General features: G+C 44.6%; 1 protein-coding gene across 10 annotated transcripts in view; it reads left to right on the top strand.

Annotated features, from left to right (window-relative positions):
- NOD1 (nucleotide binding oligomerization domain containing 1) overlaps window positions 1-4,048 on the top strand; it is a 56,245-nt gene extending 52,197 nt beyond the window's left edge. For all 10 annotated transcript variants that reach the window (XM_055347271.1, XM_055347275.2, XM_031013138.3 and 7 more), the window contains one exon: window positions 2,865-4,048. In XM_055347271.1, coding sequence (XP_055203246.1) covers window positions 2,865-2,937 — 73 coding nt within the window. In that variant the 3' untranslated portion in view covers window positions 2,938-4,048. The remainder of the gene's footprint in view (window positions 1-2,864) is intronic.
- Window positions 4,049-15,457: the final 11,409 nt, after the last annotated feature.

The raw sequence follows: 15,457 nt of genomic DNA, 5'->3' as shown, positions 1-15,457 counted from the left end.
AATATTTAAAAAGAAAACAGAACAGAACAAAATACCAGGATGCAATGTGCATGGTATGGAAGTATCATTTCATTCATCTTAGTTCATGCTTGCATGTGAGTGGGTGTGTGTTTGCATAAGTGTTGGTTTACAACATAAAATGTAATTCTTATTTAGGGTTGTAGACAAAAGGTTTTTTTTTAAAAAAAACACTGTTGGCTAGGTATGGTGGCTCATGCCTGTAATACCAGCGCTTTGGGAGGCCAAGATGGGCAGATCTCTTGAGCACAGGAGTTTGAGACCAGCCTGGGCAACATGCGAAACCCCGTCACTACAAAAATTAGCCCGACATGGTGCTATGTGCCTGTAGTCCCAGCTACTCAGGAAGCTGATGTGGGAGCATGGATGCATGGGAGATCAAGGCTGCAGTGAGCCAGGATCATGCCACTGCAATCCAGCCTGGGTGCCAGAGACCCTGTCTCAAAAAACAAAAAAGAAAAAAAGAAAAACACCGTCATAGAGAATAGAGCCCAGATCTAACCAGACACCTGTGGCCTGTGTGCCTGTGATGCCCAGCCTGCCCAGCAGCCTGGGAAGCACTGGAGGGCACTGGAACTGTTTGCATGGGTCTTTGCCCTCAGGCCACTCCGTTTCTGCTGATTCTTACGTTTTGAGGACAGCAGGCAGAGGGGGAGAGGAAGGAGACTGCCAGACTACAGAACAGTTTGCAGAGCACAGTTGGCTTCCACTTTTCTCTGTAGCTGGTCAGGCGGGTAGTAAAGACCTACAGTTGCTTTAATTCTGTCAAGTTTCAAAATCTGCATTGCTTCCCTCTTGAGGGTCACCATTCCTACACAAGGAACCATTTGAGTAGGGCCAGGAGACTTCAGCTTCAAGGCCTGCACTTGTGTCAGGGTGGAGAGGGGAACTGGCCACCAATTCAGAGAGGGCAGGACAGGCGGCATGGGTACTGGTCTTGGGAGTGTCTTCACTTAGGTCCCTGGCTTGTTCTGGGAGCCTCCAGAGCATGCTCCTCTGTGTGTGACTTCATGGGACTGGGCTCTGAGAAGGCTTGTGGCTTTGTTGGCCCTGCCAGGGACTGCCACACCAGGCCACAGGGTTGTGGTTGAGCTGGCCGGGGAGCCAGGTTCAGGGAGCAGCTCTGCTTGGAGCCAACACTTACAGGGTGAGCCTTCTCCTTGGACTTGTTATCTGTACTGACACTTATTTCTACCTCATTCCTTTCTGAAAATAACTTGGAAGTCTGAAGTCCCTTGATGAGTTGTGTCTTTAAGAACAGAAATTAGAGGTGAACAATGAACACTGTAAATTACAGAAATGTATCCCACTCCAGTATAACAGCTTTCTGTGAGGCTATCTCCTCCAGACTGTGGCTCTGGGAGGGTGGGGCCTGAGTCAAGGTCCTAGGGACTTTGGTCCTAGGGACTAGTGCTGTGTCTTCATTTATTCCTTGAATAACGAAACGCTTGAGCATCAGGGACTGTGCTAGCACCGGAAATCCAGTGGTGAACAACGTGGCTTCATGGGTTCACTGTCTAGAAAGGGAGATGCACATTAAAGAAAAAATCATTTGTGTAATTATTTAATTACAACTGTGATGGGTACTATCACAAAGGGGAAGGCCAAGAGGGAACCTGATTTAGATGAGGTTGCAGGGAAGGCCTCTCTGAGGAAGCAGCACTTACACTAAGCCGTGAAGGATGAATAGGAGCTAGTCAGCTGAGGTGAGTATTCCGTGTAGGGAACAGCATGTGCAAAGGGTCTGGGGCAGGAGGGAGTGTGGTGTCCTGGAAGAACTGCCAGAAGCTGCTGTGCCCCAGGGTTCAGACAGTGTGGAAGAGGGGACTACAGGAGGCTGAGGAGATAGGCAGGGACTGGACCATAAAAGATCTGTGGGTCATGATGTGCATTTTGGTCTTTATCCTAAAAGTGATGGAAAGTCAGTGAACAGTTTGAAGCAGGAGAGGAATGTGATCAGCTCTGCATTGCAAAAAGACCAATTCTTGGCTCTTCTAGGAAACTGAATTGGAGAAGGCCAGAGTACATGGAAATGACCTGTCAGTAGGACATTGTACTGATGCAGGGAAGAGATGATGGGTGCTCAGACCAAGATGGCCGGCCAAAGACATAGAGGTTCCAGGGAGGCATTCTAGATTCTTAGGAATTAGGGGAGAACTTTGTGATACAAGGAACATGGGGATGAGAAGGAAGGTGTCCAGGTTGACCCCCAGGTTACTAACCTGCTCAGCAGGATGAGAGTGGTCCATTCACTAAGCCAGGGGACCCTAGGGGGTGTGGCTACTTTGAGGTGTGGGGGAGAGGTCCAAGTGAGGATGCCAAGCAGGTAACCGCCTCCACGGACATACAAACAAGGCCGTGGCATTGATGAGATCCGGTGGGGAAAAGGGCTTAGCCCCAAACCTGGAGGAAATCTCAGATGTAGAGGTCACATGGAGGAGAATATAGGAAAGGAAATTGAAGTAGAGTGCTCAGATGCAGGAGAAAAATCAGGGCATATAACCAAGCCAAGGGGAGGGAGTGCCTCAAGAAGGAGGGAGAGGAGAGGTCAGGACAGCCAAAATCCTGTGAGGGCCAAGAAAGACAAGACCTGGAAAATGTCATTAAATTCAGGCTTATGGAGGCTACAGGTGACCTTAGTGAGACCCAGTGAACAGAGGGATGGCAGCTGGAGAGGATCCATGCTAATATGAAGGAACTATCTGCAAAGGGTATGTTCCTTAATTTCAGGGATACACGTGTATTGTGTGATACACGAGTGTGTGCTATGAACACACCTTGGGAAGGAGTGTGCGAGGGTCCTTAACATTTTACCTGTGTACTTTTGTCTTCCTCCTTTTCAATAGCCTAAATGGAAACCTGATAAAACCAGAGGAGGCCAAAGTCTATGAAGATGAGAAGCGGATTATCTGTTTCTGAGAGGATGCTTTCCTGTGCATGGGGTTTTTGCCCTGCAGCCTCAGCAGCAAATGCCACTCTGGGCAGTCTTTTGTGTCAGTGTCTTAAAGGGGCCTGCGCAGGCGGGACTATCAGGAGTCCACTGCCTCCATGATGCAAGCCAGCTTCCTGTGCAGAAGGTCTGGTCGGCAAACTCCCCAAGTACCCGCTACAATTCTGCAGAAAAAGAATGTGTCTTGTGAGCTGTTGTAGTTACAGTAAATACACTGTGAAGAGACTTTATTGCCTATTATAATTATTTTTATCTGAAGCTAGAGGAATAAAGCTGTGAGCAAACAGAGGAGGCCAGCCTCAACTCATTCCAACACCTGCCATAGGGACCAACGGGAGCGAGTTGGTCACTGCTGTTTTCATTGAAGAGTTGAGGATGTGGCACAAAGTTGGTGCCAAGCTTCTTGAATAAAACGTGTTTGATGGATTAGTATTATACCTGAAATATTTTCTTCCTTCTCAGCACTTTCCCATGTATTGATACTGGTCCCACTTCACAGCTGGAGACACCGGAGTATGTGCAGTGTGGGATTTGACTCCTCCAAGGTTTTGTGGAAAGTTAATGTCAAGGAAAGGATGCACCACGGGCTTTTAATTTTAATCCTGGAGTCTCACTGTCTACTGGCAAAGATAGAGAATGCCCTCAGCTCTTAGCTGGTCTAAGAATGACGATGCCTTCAAAATGCTGCTTCCCCTTAGGGCTTCTCCTCTGCTAGGCTACCCTCCTCTAGAAGGCTGAGTACCATGGGCTACAGTGTCTGGCCTCGGGAAGAAGTGATTCTGTCCCTCCAAAGAAATAGGGCATGGCTTGCCTTTGTGGCCCTGGCATCCAAATGGCTGCTTTTGTCTCCCTTACCTCGTGAAGAGGGGAAGTCTCTTCCTGCCTCCCAAGCAACTGAAGGGTGACTAAACTGGTGCCAAGACTCAGGGGATCAGCTGGGAACTGGGCCAGCAGAGCATGTTGGACACCCCCCACCATGGTGGGCTTGTGGTGGCTGCTCCATGAGGGTGGGGGTGATATTACTAGATCACTTGTCCTCTTGCCAGCTCATTTGTTAATAAAATACTGAAAACACTCTTACAGGTTGAGTCTGGAGTTTTTGAAGGGACTTGGCCTGGTAAGCACTCATTGACTCCTGAGCCCCATCCTGATTCACTCCACTGGGGGGAAGGGGCTCTGGGGTGATGTGCTATGAGGAGAGCCTGATGAAGGCCAGGGGTGTCACCAGTTTGATCCTTCACAGGCCTCTCTGCCTACCAAGGGACAGGAAGAGGCTGTGGCAGCCTCTGAGGTCTCTCCATCTGGCCTCTGAATCTCTTCAGGTGGCTTATCAGAGGAAATAACTTGTGAGTAGGGGGTGGCTGGTGCCAGGACAGGCCAAGTGGGCCAAAGTTCATGCCTTCATCACCATGCCATGGTAGAGCCCACGGGCCAGGTTCGACGTCCCCTACCTTCCTCGGCTGTTCACTGCTGAGTGGCGGATCCAGGTAGGCCCACGGCAAGAAGCACCAAGCTGCGAGGGGTAGCACGTGACAGAGGAAGGCATGCGGGGCCTCCAACGGTCCACCTCTGAGTGAGTTCTTAGAGTCCAAGCCTGGCTTTGTAGAGCAGCCTGTTAGGAAGGGGACCGTTGCGGGGGAAATCCTGTACAGTTAAGCAACTACAAGGCGGCAGTTCCCTTAAAGCCTCGATTTTGGTGGTTCCTACGAGGTCCCTCCCAACCCCAGACCTGAGTATTCACCTAATAATCACCCCAAGGCAGCCACTCTCTCCTTACTGCAGAATCTGGGCAGCAAATATGCCCAGAAAGAACAAGGGAATGAGCATGGCCCACTGAAGGCCAAAGGCGGAGTACCACAGACCTCAGACTCGCCAAGTCTTACCACGAAGTTCACTTCTCAGCAGACAAAATTCACATTTTATTAAACTGCTAAAACTAAACCCTTGAGAGTCTAAAATTTACTCAGAAACTACCAAATGTTATTGCTTTTAGAGACTATCAAAATTAAAACTGCTGCCTCTAGGGAATTAGAATTTGTGTGGTATTCACTTAAATTCTATTTGGAAATACTTTGATCTTCCAGATGGCAAGTGGTAGATTTTCTATTCCTCCTGTAAAACTGAGACCAGGCTCCTAATTTGATGGAAAGGTTCTCTTATTAGAAACAGGTGAGCTTCTGAGCAGAAACATGGAGAATTTTCCTAATCAAGAAAAAGACAATTGAAAAAAAAAATTCTGTAAACGAGGGCTATATCTCTTTCTTTCCGCAGGACATCTTGATTGATTTTGGGAAAGAAGCTACAGCTCCCATATTTCACACCTGCACTTGTGTCATGTCCATGCTGACATGGAACTTCTTTAAAAAGCCATGTGGAGCCACTGTGTGGCCATGTGGTATTAGCTCTCTGGAGCGCCCTAGCTGTATGGCTTTGGAGCACTCTAAGACGGCCAGAATCTTGATTTCCTCCTTGGAAAAACTGAGAGAATCTGACTCAAAAGGTTGTTGAGAGGATTAAATGAGTCATGGAAAGTAGCTGGCACAAAGCCTGGCACAGGGTCCTGCTCAACGTATGGCAGTTACTATCAAGCCAGCAGGTCTCATTTCTGCTCACCGTGGGACTCCCAAGTTGTCCCCTTCTCACTCATAGGCTCAGGGAACTTTCCAACAAGGTCCAATACAGGACTAGGAGTTCTCAAAGTAAAACCCCAAAATATTCAACATCAAGCTTCCTGCAATATCCTACCTTTGTCAGTGAAAAGCATAGCTGTTAGTTTTCATTATTATTACCAAAGACCATACTGCCATTTAAGTGTCAAGTCACTGAACATAGGGGGCACCTGTGTCTTCACTGCACAAAAGAACAGGGCAGGAGCTGGCACCACCCTACGGAGCCAGGCCCATGAGCCTTTGCCAAGCGGGAAAGCGCTTTCTGCTCATCCATATTTTGGTTCACTTCCAGGTGGACCACAGGTCTGTTTCCAGTAACCAATTGCTTACTTACAAGAAAAAAACCTTGCTCTAGAGCTGAAAGGCAAAACCATAACCATTAACCCAGGATCATGAAGAAGAATTTTAATGAAAGTAGAATGGCATTGTGAGGAGGCTGAGACTCATTTTACCAGGGGACATCCCAACACTACTCTCTCAACCTTAAAATGGAATGAACTGCACCCAAGACCAGCTTAAGACTCTTAGAGACATTAAGTACTGAAAAGGTTATAGGCCCCTCTGGATCTATAACGAAAATATTTAAATACTAAATTATAAAGTAAGTGCAAAGATGTTAAACAAGTTTCTAATTTTTCCCATGACTACTTGGGTGTTTTTTCAGACCAATAACAAATATTAAAGTGTCTCAATTTTTTCCTGGACTTTTTTCTGTTATAAAGTGCATTTATTTTTGTTGTCAAAGTAATGTTGTTACCCAGTGTAATGTCTGTGTGACCTAAGTAAATTTCTTCCCCACCTTAACTCTGGTTATCTTTAGGAAATGGGATGTCTGTGGTCAAAAGCTCCCCATCATGACACCAAACCAGCTAAGAGTGGTGGGAACCAAGATGGCAGCTCACTTGACCTCTGAAGAACCTCTAACTTCATTATAATCTAATTTCCATGCTAAATGACCCTCCCCCCAGTGCCAAGACAGCTGACAATCACCATGACAATGACCAGAAGAAACCATAAAAGGACAAAAAAGGGGGACAAAAACTCTGGTTCTGAGAAGTTATCTACCTAATTCCCAGAAAAGACATGAATACTTTTTCCCTTGCTTTTAATTCCCCAACCCCTTCATTAAAGATGCTCCATATCTGTGACTTCCTGGCTCTCATGGGGAATGTCCTATATTTGTGATTTCTTGGCTGTCATAGGGGGATGCCCTATCCCTCATGGGCTGAGAAGTTGATTTGTGAGCCAGGCTCCCACATCTCAATTCTATGGGCATCAAATAAAGCCTGCACTGCTAGATGCACACTTTCAATTTTGTGTATTGGCTTTGTGGTACCAAATAGGAAAATATTCCATTTTAGGGGGGATTAGCCTCGTCAGTAATGTCATAAAGGGAAAAATTTAATGTTTATAATAACACAACACTAACACAGCTATTTTAATTTTTGTATGTAATCTTCCATGCTCTGCCTACTTTGAGACATCTTTTTACATAATTATAATCACAGAGTACATTAGCAGTTCTTTTTGTCATTTTCCCACACTGTTAGTCTTTATTATTTATTAATATATTCTACCAGTTTGAGAATTTGCTTAATAATATTCCAGACGTTCAGGTTAGACCTTCAAGTTTCCAGATTGACTGTGGTGGTGGTCACTATAGACAATATTTCTATGGAATTAAAAAATTCTTTATAGTTATTTCTTTGGAATGAGATTATCAAGGCAAAGATTCTTGCTATTAATTAGCCGGGTATGGTGATGTATAACTGTGGTCCCAGCTACTCCAGAGGCTAAGGTGGGAGGACCGCTTGAGCCCAGGAGGTCAAGCCTGTAAGTGAGCCTGGGTGACACAGTGAGACCCTATCTCAAAACAAAAACAAAACCAAAAACAAACCAAAAAACCCGGACCCTTGCTATGAAATATTATTTTTTAACCTATGTCAAGGGTGTAGTAAGTTTGGAAGCAAGTGAAAATTAGAGACCAATGTAATGTGAAGCCAGCAGTGTCTCTTTTGAATAGAATAAAACTCCCTGCCCTAACCTTCACACCAGACAAGTGTTCAGGCACCGCCCATACACATACGTGTGCTATGCCAATGACTGGCTGCAGGGAAGAATAAATGAACACATCAGCATCTGTTTTAAAGTGGCACTGTTGAAGATAACCACTTACTAGTGGGCAAGTGTCACAATCTTTAAAATCAGTTTTCCTTCATGTAAAACCTTTTTATTTATAAATGTGTGTATGTGTCCTTCCTTTGCCTAAACAAACCCAGCCTGGCTAAACCCATGAACATCAGGCCAAATAAAAACTTCCTCCCAATGACCCTGTGAAGTAGAATTATTTCCTGAATGAGGAAACTGAGGACTAATAATATGAATATGTATCTTACTAATCAGGATTTGTATAAAAATAAAAAAAAAGCGGAGGAGCCAAGATGGCCGAATAGGAACAGCTCCGGTCTACAGCTCCCAGCGTGAGTGACGCAGAAGACGGGTGATTTCTGCATTTCCATCTGAGGTACCAGGTTCATCTCACTAGGGAGTGCCAGACAGTGGGCGCAGGTCAGTGGGTGCGCGCACCGTGCGCCAGCCGAAGCAGGGCGAGGCATTGCCTCACTTGGGAAGCACAAGGGGTCAGGGAGTTCCCTTTCCGAGTCAAAGAAAGGGGTGACGGACGCACCTGGAAAATCGGGTCACTCCCACCCGAATATTGCGCTTTTCGGACCGGCTTAAAAAACAGCGCACCGAGATTATATCCCGCACCTGGCTCGGAGGGTCCTACGCCCACGGAGTCTCGCTGATTGCTAGCACAGCAGTCTGAGATCAAACTGCAAGGCGGCAGCGAGGCTGGGGGAGGGGCACCCGCCATTGCCCAGGATTGCTTAGGTAAACAAAGCAGCCGGGAAGCTCGAACTGGGTGGAGCCCACCACAGCTCAAGGAGGCTTGCCTGCCTCTGTAGGCTCCACCTCTGGGGGCAGGGCACAGACAAACAAAAAGACAGCAGTAACCTCTGCAGACTTAAATGTCCCTGTCTGACAGCTTTGAAGAGAGCAGTGGTTCTCCCAGCACGCAGCTGGAGATCTGAGAACGGGCAGACTGCCTCCTCAAGTGGGTCCCTGACCCCTGACCCCCGAGCAGCCTAACTGGGAGGCACCCCCCAGCAGGGGCACACTGACACCTCACACGGCAGGGTATTCCAACAGACCTGCAGCTGAGGGTCCTGTCTGTTAGAAGGAAAACTAACAAACAGAAAGGACATCCACACCAAAAACCCATCTGTACATCATCATCATCAAAGACCCAAAGTAGATAAAACCACAAAGATGGGAAAAAACAGAACAGAAAAACTGGAAACTCTAAAACGCAGAGCGCCTCTCCTCCTCCAAAGGAACGCAGTTCCTCACCAGCAACAGAACAAAGCTGGATGGAGAATGACTTTGACGAGCTGAGAGAAGAAGGCTTCAGATGATCAAATTACTCTGAGCTACGGGAGGACATTCAAACCAAAGGCAAAGAAGTTGAAAACTTTGAAAACAATTTAGAAGAATGTATAACTAGAATAACCAATACAGAGAAGTGCTTAAAGGAGCTGATGGAGCTGAAAACCAAGGCTCGAGAACTACGTGAAGAATGCAGAAGCCTCAGGAGCCGATGCGATCAACTGGAAGAAAGGGTATCAGCGATGGAAGATGAAATGAATGAAATGAAGCGAGAAGGGAAGTTTAGAGAAAAAAGAATAAAAAGAAACAAGCAAAGCCTCCAAGAAATATGGGACTATGTGAAAAGACCAAATCTACGTCTGATTGGTGTACCTGAAAGTGATGGGGAGAATGGAACCAAGTTGGAAAACACTCTGCAGGATATTATCCAGGAGAACTTCCCCAATCTAGCAAGGCAGGCCAACGTTCAGATTCAGGAAATACAGAGAACGCCACAAAGATACTCCTCGAGAAGAGCAACTCCAAGACACATAATTGTCAGATTCACCAAAGTTGAAATGAAGGAAAAAATGTTAAGGGCAGCCAGAGAGAAAGGTCAGGTTACCCACAAAGGGAAGCCCATCAGACTAACAGCGGATCTCTCGGCAGAAACCCTACAAGCCAGAAGAGAGTGGGGGCCAATATTCAACATTCTTAAAGAAAAGAATTTTCAACCCAGAATTTCATATCCAGCCAAACTAAGCTTCATAAGTGAAGGAGAAATAAAATACTTTACAGACAAGCAAATGCTGAGAGATTTCATCACCACCAGGCCTGCCCTAAAAGAGCTCCTGAAGGAAGCGCTAAACATGGAAAGGAACAATCGGTAACAGCCGCTGCAAAATCATGCCAAAGTGTAAAGACCATCGAGACTAGGAAGAAACTGCATCAACTAACGAGCAAAATCACCAGCTAACATCACAATGACAGGATCAAATTCACACATAACAATATTAACTTTAAATGTAAATGGACTAAATGCTCCAATTAAAAGACACAGACTGGCAAATTGGATAAAGAGTCAAGACCCATCAGTGTGCTGTATTCAGGAAACCCATCTCACGTGCAGAGACACACATAGGCTCAAAATAAAAGGATGGAGGAAGATCTACTAAGCAAATGGAAAACAAAAAAAGGTAGGGGTTGCAATCCTAGTCTCTGATAAAACAGACTTTAAACCAACAAAGATCAAAAGAGACAAAGAAGGCCATTACATAATGGTAAAGGGATCAATTCAACAAGAAGAGCTAACTATCCTAAATATATATGCACCCAATACAGGAGCACCCAGATTCATAAAGCAAGTCCTGAGTGACCTACACAGAGACTTAGACTTCCACACATTAATAATGGGAGACTTTAACACCCCACTACCAACATTAGACAGATCAACGAGACAGAAAGTCAACAAGGATACCCAGGAATTGAACTCAGCTCTGCACCAAGCGGACCTAATAGACATCTACAGAACTCTCCACCCCAAATCAACAGAATATACATTTTTTTCAGCACCACACCACACCTATTCCAAAATTGACCACATACTTGGAAGTAAAGCTCTCCTCAGCAAATGTAAAAGAACAGAAATTATAACAAACTATCTCTCAGACCACAGTGCAATCAAACTAGAACTCACGATTAAGAATCTCACTCAAAACCGCTCAACTACATGGAAACTGAACAACCTGCTCCTGAATGACTACTGGATACATAACAAAATGAAGGCAAAAATAAAGATGTTCTTTGAAACCAATGAGAACAAAGACACAACATACCAGAATCTCTGGGACGCATTCAAAGCAGTGTGTAGAGGGAAATTTATAGCACTAAATGCCCACAAGAGAAAGCAGGAAAGATCCAAAATTGACACCCTAACATCACAATTAAAAGGACTAGAAAAGCAAGAGCAAACACATTCAAAAGCTAGCAGAAGGCAAGAAATAACCAAGATCAGAGCAGAACTGAAGGAAATAGAGACACAAAAAACCCTTCAAAAAATTAATGAATCCAGGAGCTGGTTTTTTGAAAGGATCAACAAAATTGATAGATCGCTAGCAAGACTAATAAAGAAAAAAAGAGAAGAATCTAATAAACGCAATAAAAAATGATAAAGGGGATATCACCACTGATCCCACAGAAATACAAACTACGATCAGAGAATAGCACAAACACCTCTACGCAAATAAACTAGAAAATCTAGAAGAAATGGATAAATTCCTGGACACATACACTCTCCCAAGACTAAACCAGGAAGAAGTTGAATCTCTGAAGAGACCAATAACAGGATCTGAAATTGTGGCAATAATCAATAGTTTACTAACCAAAAAGAGTCCAGGACCAGATGGATTCACAGCCGAATTCTACCAGAGGTACAAGGAGGAACTGGTACCATTCCTTCTGAAACTATTCCAATCAATAGAAAAAGAGGGAATCCTCCCTAACTCATTTTATGAGGCCAGCATCATTCTGATACCAAAGCAGGGCAGAGACACAACCAAAAAAGAGAATTTTAGACCAATATCCTTGATGAACATTGATGCAAAAATCCTCAATAAAATACTGGCAAAACGAATCCAGCAGCACATCAAAAAGCTTATCCACCATGATCAAGTGGGCTTCATCCCTGGGATGCAAGGCTGGTTCAATATATGCAAATCAATAAATGTAATCCAGCATATAAACAGAGCCAAAGACAAAAACCACATGATTATCTCAATAGATGCAGAAAAAGCCTTTGACAAAATTCAACAACCCTTCATGCTAAAAACTCTCAATAAATTAGGTATTGATGGGACATATTTCAAAATAATAAGAGCTATCTATGACAAATCCACAGCCAATATCATACTGAATGGGCAAAAACTGGAAGCACTCCCTTTGAAAACTGGTACAAGACAGGGATGCCCTCTCTCACCACTCCTATTCAACATAGTGTTGGAAGTTTTGGCCAGGGCAATTAGGCAGGAGAAGGAAATAAAGGGTATTCAATTAAGAAAAGAGGAAGTCAAATTGTCCCTGTTTGCAGACGACATGATTGTATATCTAGAAAACCCCATTGTCTCAACCCAAAATCTCCTTAAGCTGATAAGCAACTTCAGCAAAGTCTCAGGATACAAAATCAATGTACAAAAATCACAAGCATTCTTATACACCAACAACAGACAAACAGAGAGCCAAATCATGAGTGAACTCCCATTCACAACTGCTTCAAAGAGAGTAAAATACCTAGGAATCCAACTTACAAGGGATGTGAAGGACCTCTTCAAGGAGAACTACAAACCACTGCTCAAGGAAATAAAAGAGGATACAAACAAATGGAAGAACATTCCATGCTCATGGGAAGGAAGAATCAATATCATGAAAATGGCCATACTGCCCAAGGTAATTTACAGATTCAATGCCATCCCCATCAAGCTACCAATGACTTTCTTCACAGAATTGGAAAAAACTACTTTAAAGTTCATATGGAACCAAAAAAGAGCCCGCATCGCCAAGGCAATCCTAAGCCAAAAGAACAAAGCTGGAGGCATCACGCTACCTGACTTCAAACTACACTACAAGGCTACAGTAACCAAAACAGCATGGTACTGCTACCAAAACAGAGATATAGATCAATGGAACAGAACAGAGCCCTCAGAAATAACGCCGCATATCTACAACTATCTGATCTTTGACAAACCTGAGAAAAACAAGCAATGGGGAAAGGATTCCCTATTTAATAAATGGTGCTGGGAAAACTGGCTAGCTATATGTAGAAAGCTGAAACTGGATCCCTTCCTTACACCTTATACAAAAATCAATTCAAGATGGATTAAAGACTTAAACATTAGACCTAAAACCATAAAAACCCTAGAAGAAAACCTAGGCATTACCATTCAGGACATAGGCATGGGCAAGGACTTCATGTCTAAAACACCAAAAGCAATGGCAACAAAAGACAAAATTGACAAATGGGATCTAATTAAACTAAAGAGCTTCTGCACAGCAAAAGAAACTACCATCAGAGTGAACAGGCAACCTACAAAATGGGAGAAAATTTTCGCAACCTACTCATCTGACAAAGGGCTAATATCCAGAATCTACAATGAACTCAAACAAATTTACAAGAAAAAAACAAACAACCCCATCAAAAAGTGGGCGAAGGACATGAACAGACACTTCTCAAAAGAAGACATTTATGCAGCCAACAAACACATGAAAAAATGCTCATCATCACTGGCCATCAGAGAAATGCAAATCAAAACCACAATGAGATACCATCTCACACCAGTTAGAATGGCAATCATGAAAAAGTCAGGAAACAACAGGTGCTGGAGAGGATGTGGAGAAATAGGAACACTTTTACACTGTTGGTGGGACTGTAAACTAGTTCAACCATTGTGGAAGTCAGTGTGGCGATTCCTCAGGGATCTAGAACTAGAAATACCATTTGACCCAGCCATCCCATTACTGGCTATATACCCAAAGGACTATAAATCATGCTGCTATAAAGACACATGCACACGTATGTTTACTGCGGCATTATTCACAATAGCAAAGACTTGGAACCAACCCAAATGTCCAACAGTGATAGACTGGATTAAGAAAATGTGGCACATATACACCATGGAATACTATGCAGCCATAAAAAATGATGAGTTCATGTCCTTTGTAGGGACATGGATGAAATTGGAAATCATCATTCTCAGTAAACTATCGCAAGAACAAAAAACCAAACACCGCATATTCTCACTCATAGGTGGGAACTGAACAATGAGATCACATGGACACAGGAAGGGGAATATCACACTCTGGGGACTGTGGTGGGGTGGGGGTAGGGGGGAGGGATAGCATTGGGAGATATACCTAATGCTAGATGACGAGTTAGTGGATGCAGCGCACCAGCATGGCACATGTATACATATGTAACTAACCTGCACAATGTGCACATGTACCCTAAAACTTAAAGTATAATAAAAAAATAAAATAAAATAAAATAAAGCAAAACAAAACTATCAAATCTATTCAGGGAAGGGATCTAGGCAAATGCAGAATGTTTTTCCTGGCAATATCTAAGATTTCAATCTCCTCATTCTCCCAGTGAGGAAACTGGTGTCAGAGAGCAAAAGATACTCACTCAAGGTCACTTTAACTACTGGTAGAACAAGAACAGGGTTTCTGTCTGGTTTTATTTTCCCTCTGTTCTGATAGGGTTTGTGACCTTCAGTTCACTCTGCAACTGACCATCTTTCTGCCAAATCTATCACCTGGTGACACAGGATTTTTTTCTTGGCCACTTTGCAAGCCAGGGACCTCTGGCCAGCGACGCCCCACCTGGGCCTTGCTCAGCCATGCTACCCTGCTGCAGGAGACAGCCTGCCCGCGACAAGTCTGGCTTGTGCACTGGTTCCCGGGTGCTTGTCCCACACCCAAGAAGAATGAGGATATGTTGACAATCGAAGAGTGAGCAAGGCAAGGAGTCTGAGTGATGAAACAGCTTTCAGCGGAGAGGGGATACAGGGGTGGTCCCCCTACCTGAAGGTGGGAAAGTCCCCCCACTGTGGCTGAGTCTGGGGCTTTTATGTGCTGAGAATGGGAAAGGGGCAGGTCATAGGTAGTATTGGAAAAGGCAACATTCGATTGGTTAAAAGGCATTCTTCAGAAAGAATCAATCAGGAAAGGGCGGGCAAACAGGAACAGAAGTTCTCACTCTAGGTCGTGGGTTTCATCAGGGACCAGCAATCTGGCCTTTCACCCCCCAGGCTGTTTTTTGGCTTTAAGGTGGGGTTTCACCTGGGACCTGTCCCATTTACCTAGGCATTTGGCTGCCTTCTGTCACTATCACTGGTTCCAATCTGCTAGGGCAAGTTAGGCAAAATGGAGCTCTTTCCCCAAGGACACAGATGGGGTCTCTTTAATGTTCCTAGGATTTCTTCAGGAAGCCTGATCTTTTCTCCTATATTCAGTTGCTACAAGTTGCAGGACTCTGGGGTCATGTCTCATGGCTGGAGTCACAGGCTGGGAGCACCCTGCAGAATGGCAAGTGACATCTTGACTCTACAGAGCCAACAGCCCGGGAGCACCACGCAGAATGGCAGGTGACATCTTGGCTCTACAGAGCCAACAGCTTCGTCACTGGCTACAGATCCTCCATCCCCCAACCATGAGACTGGAACAAAGGAAGTAACTGGGTACATTCCAGAGAAGTGGAGAAGGTTGCAATTGAGTGACTTTCATCACAAGAGGGCAGCATGTGTCCAGTAATTAATCCATTATGTAAGTGGCCAAAGGATTCAACCGTGCATGGGGTCTGGTGACTGGCACATTGTTCTATTTAAATAAGGCTCAAACCAAA

The sequence above is a fragment of the Gorilla gorilla genome, chromosome 6 (genome assembly GCF_029281585.2).
Source record: "Gorilla gorilla gorilla isolate KB3781 chromosome 6, NHGRI_mGorGor1-v2.1_pri, whole genome shotgun sequence".
Taxonomy (NCBI): Eukaryota; Metazoa; Chordata; class Mammalia; order Primates; family Hominidae; genus Gorilla; species Gorilla gorilla.
Note: the sequence above shows the minus strand (reverse complement) of the source record. Positions and strands in the feature narration are given on the sequence as shown.